This window comes from Malaya genurostris, chromosome 3 (genome assembly GCF_030247185.1).
Source record: "Malaya genurostris strain Urasoe2022 chromosome 3, Malgen_1.1, whole genome shotgun sequence".
In the NCBI taxonomy this organism is placed as follows: Eukaryota; Metazoa; Arthropoda; class Insecta; order Diptera; family Culicidae; genus Malaya; species Malaya genurostris.
In genome coordinates this window covers 223881214-223888550 of record NC_080572.1, presented here as the reverse complement: position 1 = coordinate 223888550, position 7337 = coordinate 223881214, and the positions used below count along the sequence as shown (strand labels likewise).

At 38.3% G+C, this 7337-nt stretch overlaps 2 protein-coding genes across 2 annotated transcripts; one reads left to right on the top strand and one right to left on the bottom strand.

The window, feature by feature from the left end:
- Positions 1–371: 371 nt before the first annotated feature.
- Positions 372–1151, bottom strand: LOC131438824 (uncharacterized). Its single transcript, XM_058609144.1, has 3 exons — positions 1042–1151; positions 867–983; positions 372–811 (listed from the first exon to the last, which is right to left on the bottom strand). The coding sequence occupies exons 1-3, from the start codon at positions 1102–1104 to the stop codon at positions 383–385; spliced, it is 609 nt and encodes a 202-aa protein (XP_058465127.1). The 5' UTR covers positions 1105–1151; the 3' UTR covers positions 372–382.
- Positions 1152–1265: 114 nt separating this feature from the next.
- Positions 1266–2410, top strand: LOC131439006 (DBF4-type zinc finger-containing protein 2 homolog). Its single transcript, XM_058609476.1, has 4 exons — positions 1266–1494; positions 1565–2131; positions 2186–2210; positions 2270–2410. Exons 1-2 carry the CDS (start codon positions 1396–1398, stop codon positions 2111–2113), a joined length of 648 nt encoding a protein of 215 aa, XP_058465459.1. The 5' UTR covers positions 1266–1395; the 3' UTR covers positions 2114–2131; positions 2186–2210; positions 2270–2410.
- Positions 2411–7337: the final 4927 nt, after the last annotated feature.

The following is a 7337-nucleotide window of genomic DNA, read 5'->3' as shown; positions in this document are numbered from 1 at the left end:
GTAAGCTACAGGCGTTATGACGCATTACAAAGCGTTACTTTTTTGTAAGTTATAGGCGTTACGAAGGTGTTATTAGGTGTTACGAAGCGTAACATGCATTACTTTTTTGTGAGTTGTAGGTGTTACAAATCGTCAAATACGTAACGTTTTTTTAGGTGATATTTTTCAGGTGTTACAAAACGTTACAAATGTAACATTTATTTATCTGCGCTCAAATCCTAATATGTCTCTGAGAAATTTATGTGAGTTTCGTTTTGGAATTTCAGACCACTACTTCTGGAGCCGTTCCGTTTTACTCGTCCAGGTCATCCTTCCGGAAATGGTAGGATTCCAGCCTTATCATAATCAAATAAAAAGGAAACGTGCGACTAGTAAAACTATTTTATTTCGGCTTGTCTTTTTCGGTTTCCGGCAAAACCTGAATAGCATCTGTACTAAGTTCTTTATCACTGCATATTTCGGACTGCGTAGCAGAAGGGCTCGCTTCTACTGCCGGTTGTTCTTTTTTAATGTCGACTCTTTGACAATCAACTGGTGCCACCGTGCCTTGCGCAGGTGTTTCTACCATCACACAAACTGGTGCGCAACTCGGTGGTGGGCAGGACGTGTCCGCTGGGACCTCTTTAGTTTCCGAGCAAATTGATTCATCCTTCGGCAAGCACCCGCCAGTAGCACTAGGTTGCGGTAAGTAGTTGCACTTGTTTGCTATCATGAAATCATAGTAAGTGTAATTGTGATAGCAAAAATATTCCGGATTCTTGTAAATGCCACATTTAGCACTTTCATCGATGCACGGAATGGGACCTAAACCCTGCCGAATGCTAGTTGTTAAAGGCTTAGTTTGTAGATAAGTGACATTTGGTTACCTTTTCGCAAGAGTGATCGCGAAATATAAATTGTTTGATTTTTCCTAGGATTTCGTAGGATTTGAAATTGTCCACTTTTGGTCTGTTTCTTATTGAAGGTTTCGATGCGAATAAATTCTGAAAAATAATATATAAGTTGCTTTTCCGTAGAGATTGATATTTACGATATATTCACTTGATAAATAGTAACTGCGGGCTTCGAACAACACGTCCTCGAAAGCAATTGATTGCCAAACATTGTGCCAAGTAAAAAGATGTTAAGCTGTATCTTGACGTAAGGAAGTAGCTTACTTCGATCATTTGGCGTTTGGCGCTAGTCAAACTACATAAGTTGTCGATTGCTTAGTAACGGGATAAATGTTTTTTATCCAGACAACCGATCAAAAGACTCATTTTACTTGAGACATTCACTGAGAGCAGTCGCAAAATTAAAGTTAAAAAAAATCGTCTGGAAAACAATTTTGTACGAATTCCCAGCTCAAGACCTAAAGTCGTGAAACAATCAGAATACATCTTTTGAGCATTGAAAATGTGTGATCCATGTTGCGGACCATGTGGCCCTTGTGGACCCTGCGGACCTTGTGGACCATGCGGTCCCTGTGGGCCTTGTGGACCTTGTGGCCCATGTGTAAGTAAAATAATCAATAATCTACTATCCTGACTCACTGTTGCATGTGAAACATTTTGTATTTCTTAAGGGACCTTGCGGGCCATGCAGCCCATGTGGTCCGAGTAATCCATGCTGTGAGCCTCGGAATCTGTCTGCTGGTCAACTGGCCTGTATGGCCCAATGTCCAACTGGTTGCCCTCCGCCAACGTGCGGTCCACGGTTCGTGACCGTTCAACAACCCCCGCGATTAGTAGCCCAGAAGAAAGTCATCAACTGTACCCGCACCGTCATCGACAAACATGTGTTGCCCCAAACGAAAGCAATTGTAGAGCCAAAGCTTGTATACCAACCGAAGACTATAGTGGAGCCATGCGTAATTTTCAAAAAACGAGTCGTTCCGGAGCCAAAAGTTATCTACTATAGTCGGGTCGTTCCGGATCCAAAAGTTGTTGCCACTCCACGGGTGATTGTGGAACCGAAGGAATACTGCACTACCATGGTCTGCCAACCAAAACCGCAAATTGTGCCGGTTCCTGCACCCCGAGAGTACTGCTGTATGTCTACAGGAACAACGTTCTTTAACAACCAGTGCTGTCCACCTACGCCAGGCCCAATCTGTCCCCCGAGAAAATGCTAGAACATGCAACAGTGACAGGTATCCGAAAGCTGTGATATTGGCTGTGCAGTGAGCATTCCATCCACTAATCAGAATAATTTTCTATTTTTGTAGGGATGTAAGTATTGTTCGTTTGGTTTCATCGGCATGCATAACACTAAATGTTGAGTTTTATAGATCCTTTGAGACGCATAAGATCGGCCATTAGAAATCCTACCCCGAAGCCCAAAATTCCCAAGACAAACTACTACTGCCCACCAGCGTACAGATGTTGCAAATCAGTTTGGAAGGCGCCAAATCCCTGCTGCTATGGTGCACCTTGTCGAGCACATTGCTACAATGTGGATCGTTTCTACAACTGTAGGTGGTGGGAATATTTTCCGTAAAACATTTTTCATGTATCATGTGCGGTTACTTTCAGACTGCAGACGGCCAATGCGTAGTCCCATGTTGAATAGCTACTGCTGTGGACCGTGCTGAATATTGAAACTAGCTGGATGCCAAATTTGTATTGTAATTTAATAAACGATTGCTTGATAAAAACAAATATTTGACTTTTGAAATGCTTATTAAAAACACAAGAATAATTTACAAGCTTGATTGCAGTTTTGATTGTTTCTTTCCTAGATCAGTTGATTTGCGTTTGAGATGGGAGAATAATCACCCTTATTCTGAATAACGACGTATTTATTTGTATTCTTAGAGCAAATCCAGAAGCTGCAAGATTCATTCGAAAGAAATGGGTAAAAAAGTTTGGTCCTTTTCAAAAGACAGTCTAGATCGTTTTTGGAAAAAAGTATGCAAATGGGGTTTTTTTGTGACAAAATCCTTATGTACAGCAAGTTTCATTAAAATCTTAGAGGGTACCGCCAACTCTCGTTTTAGCGCGACATTCGTCATAGGTTTTGCTTGATTGTTGTATTGCCTTTTCTCAATCCAGTAAAATTTCGCCATTGTTCAGAGAATATCGATAGCGATTCGCCCTTATTCTGAATAACGAAGTATTGATTTTTTGATCGAATGTGGTTCGATCGAATCATAGCTACCTTTGATTTTGCTAGCGTTATTGGGAATACGAATGAAATACGAGCGAAAAAACGATACGACGTTATTCAGAATAAGGGCGAATAGTAAGGATTAAGGTAAACATTGTCAATAAATGCTACGGCATGGAACATCGAAATGGCGGTCATACCACCGTCATGTCAGATATATTTGAGATAATTGGTGCTCGAAACTTCTATAAATAACAAACGATGTATAATTTTTCCTATCCATCAAGCCGTTCTCATAATTTCTTCTGTGAGAGACGTCAAATTCGTAAAGCTAAGATCACTTCGCATTTTGCATTGCATGGACGCGACTATTTAGACTAAGCCTCCGCACAAAATCAAAATTAGTATTGAACCAACTTGCACTTTGTGCGATTCATCAATTGATGAATCGCACAAAGTGGAAATGGACTCTGTGCTCATCGGTAAATGGGACTGCTGAAAAATTTTATGCGCCGTTCGCCTTGCATGAGAAGTAAAGATTTTTATTGGAGATGTTCCAAATTTTCGCATTCGATGTGCTGAACCACCTCGATCATCGAGTGCTGGCTATTATGAACAGGGGTGAAATTATGCATCCATATAGAATCGACTTGTCTGTACGAACGCTCGTAAAAAAAGTCTTTCGTTTCGAGAGAAATAATTCTGACCTAGCACCTGTTATCACCACTTCTGGAAGAATTGATCGAAAGTATATACTCGTATCACCATGCTACAAATAAGGACATGGAGAACGCTACAGATAACTGCAACCTGAATGTTCAAAACAGAAATTAACATTGGTCTTGACAGTAGTTGTGTAGTCCTACGTCAACAGTTAGAACAAACCCAGGCCCGTGCGCAGGAATCATTCAAGGGGGGTATTGAAGGGAAGGTTCAATGGAGAGTTCAAGGGAGGGGTCAAAAAGGGGGGGGGGGGTCCAGGGTGAGGATTCAAGAAATTGAGAGGGGGTGGGGAAGGTGCAAAAATTCAAGTTATTTGCACTTTTTTAAAAAAAGTACTCTATTGTTCATGAAACTTACTGTTGAAAAATCTTCCATTAATGGGAATGGGGGCGGAAGGGGGGGGGGGCGTTTAACCCGGGGGAGGGGGGGGGGGTGTTGAACCCTGCGCAACCCAAAGGACTATCTCTTTCATGTAACTTACATATAACATATACCCAAGTAACAATACCAATGCTTTTAAATTTTAATTAAATTCATAAGGGTTTAGTTAATAATTCAGCAATTACTACCTGGTTTATGACAGCTGTGATGAATTCCATTTTTGACAAGTAATACAAACGATTCTAGGTCGTTTTTGAAATGTTGAAAAACTGTTTGCATGGACTACCAACTTAGCAACATTTTTACCTTACCGTTGACTTTTTTATTTCATTGCAATCTACCAAAAAATAAAATAACTAGTGCGAGAATTAAACAATGCATACATTGCTTTCAAATGTCCTCTTTAAAACTTTGTTGTTAATAAAATTCTTTCGCAACACTAGCTTTGTGTCAATATATGTGTGTGTTTATTTGAAGTCAGTTTATTAATGTCCGATACTTTGATGTTCTACCGTAGCATTTATAGGCATCAAATAAATTTCAAAATACAAAACAGAAGAAATACGATTGACTTTTATAAATCACAAAAAAATTCCAACTCACGCAAGAAGCGCATTTGTTTTAAGTATAATTCTTATTTTTATCTATGCAAAGCTTTAAAGTCGTTAATAAAGATATTCTTAGTATGGAATTGATCCAAATAAATGTATTGTAGATTGGAAAGCAGGTTCAAAACTTGCTTAAATTCTGAATCATTTCGAAATAGATTTAACGCATTTTACTTCTAAAATCTTAAGAAGAATTGTCCACTTGTTTAGAATGTGACCTTAACGGTTTTCTGTAGGTTTTTGTGATGTTTACAGTTTCAGTGCGAGATTGATTATGTAAAAATCAAGACTGCTACAAGTATTTATTAAAATTGAAAACTTTTCTTTGAGATAACCCTGCAAAAAATATGTGTGTTCGTCTGCATGATGTTTGTTAAAAAAATACCGAAGGCGAATATTTTTTAATTCGCCTCGAGCGCCAGAAACGCTCATCATTGGTTACAATGATTGATAATAATAATAATTTGAAGTTTACGTTGTTCATATATTTACGGATTTTTTGTAAATTTAATCGAACGTAATGAATGATGTGCAAGTTAGTATAATTATGGCAGGAAAATGTTCAGCGCACTCTACCGATCATTCAGCAAATGAAACTTATACGAAATTGATTACTGAATATTCAGCTGTTTGAAAGTCAGAAAATTTTTACCGATATTCGTAAAAATGATTTGATGTGCAAGTCATCTTATTATTGCGTTAGATATTACTTTTGCAACTGGTAAATTTGGATTTGTTTGAGCTTTTGTAGATACGTGGATAGTATAAGAGACCACAAATTCACACACTCATCCGTATTTGCAAATGTATGCTCATCCAAAACTTTGAAGATGTTGTAATGCATAAGACTAGATATCACAATATTGTTGGTTTGGGTTGCGATAAATATCGATTCATAGTCAGAAGCGAACTGAACAATAAAATTGTATGACACGTTGCAATGAATTTCGACTCAACAGATGGTATTCCATAACGAATACCAACCTATCTGCAAAGCACTGCAGCCAAATGAGAAATTAAAAATCATGTACCATGTTCCAATAATGAACATTGCCGCATCTGCGAATCCTTTGAAATCCAAAACCAATTAGCCAAAAATAGCCTCCAGGAAGTGTAATAATGCGTATACATTTCGGCGCCAGCGAAGAATAAAACTGCTGACGCAATTATCGCAATCCGCTCATCACTGTCGGGCTAAATAAAAGCTTTCGAGCTTTCGAGTTGATGATTGCAATATTTAAAATTGGGCGATAACATCGAAACGAAACCGTTTTAATGTGCTATGTAATTGTGTGGTTGACGGAACGGGAAATGCGGTCTGCCGAACGGAGCAAAGCACGGGCTTTCATCGCATCCGTTACTGGCGATAAAATTAGTCCGTCGCGGAAAAGCGAAGGACGTCGAAATCGCTGTTGGAATCGGTATATTCAAATTGAAAATCAATAAACTTAAACGATCTACGAAGCTAAAAAGTTTCCATTGTTTGGTCAATGGCTTTTTCTGTGGTAAGAGAGACCGATTAGAGCGTCTAAAGCGCTGAAAAGGAAACGTCTCTGATTGCGATGTCGATATCATTAATCAAACAGATTGGTGAGTTGTTCAATTATTCAGTGATGCCATGATGCATAGAATAATTCAGTTACATTTAAAATACGAATCCTCAGGCCAGATTTACTTAGTTAACAATGTAAGTTAGTACAGTGAAGAGGTGTTTTTTTTTAAATACGTTTATCTCAATAGAGAATAGGTATTAGTTTTTCTTCGCCATTGCATCTATGTTGTGATAGGTCGTCAAAAGATGAGATAACTAAATGCTAAAAAGTTCCTATCTCATGCCTTCCCGTTTGTTTATGATGACATTTGGTCAATAGAACGACGTCCACTGGGTACTATCGCCTTCTGCGTTACTAGCAAAATGAGAGGGTGCGAATTAGTTTGTAGGTAATATTTTATTTGTAACGCGAAAACTATTGAAAATCCTTCAAATAGGTCAAGTATGCCGCCTTGACGTCCTGTTGCTGAAGTGTATTTAAGCCCTTAATGCGACTTTAAATTGTCAACTTGTTTTCATGAAAACCGTTTGCTGCATTCCTTTCAATTCATAAACTGGCATTTTGCATATGTTCCTTATATAATTTGACGGGTAGAATTTTGATTTTTTTCAGAATGGGTCTTGCGATGATGAAAATTTTAATGGGTGAGTTTTATAACAATTGCAGGTATAGCAAAACAATGCTACACTCAAATAGAATACAGTAATATCATCATTATTAAATTGGCTTGTCGGTTTATATGAGACGTCACATGAATTCTATAAATTTCAATTTGTTTTAAACTTATCATTAGTTTGCAAGTAAATGTTTTCTATCGAATTTCGTTTCATGTAAAACGACTATGCTGTAAAAACCAAAGATTGGCAAAGTCGTGACAACTATTCCTACGATCGGTTTCAATGTGGAAACAGTGAGTGAATTATTTTAGTATTTTCTTACTCGTCTAGAATGTAGGCGGTCAGGATTAAATTCGACCATAGTGGCG

Coding starts and splice junctions, on each gene's coding strand:
- LOC131438824 (XM_058609144.1), bottom strand. CDS start 1,104: ATGTTTGGCAATCAATTGCTTTCGAGGACGTGTTGTTCGAAGCCCGCA. Junction 984..1,041: donor CCGCAGTTACTATTTATCAA/GTGAATATATCG, acceptor ATTATTTTTCAG/AATTTATTCGCATCGAAACC. Junction 812..866: donor GCGATCACTCTTGCGAAAAG/GTAACCAAATGT, acceptor AGCATTCGGCAG/GGTTTAGGTCCCATTCCGTG.
- LOC131439006 (XM_058609476.1), top strand. CDS start 1,396: ATGTGTGATCCATGTTGCGGACCATGTGGCCCTTGTGGACCCTGCGGA. Junction 1,495..1,564: donor GTGGACCTTGTGGCCCATGT/GTAAGTAAAATA, acceptor GTATTTCTTAAG/GGACCTTGCGGGCCATGCAG.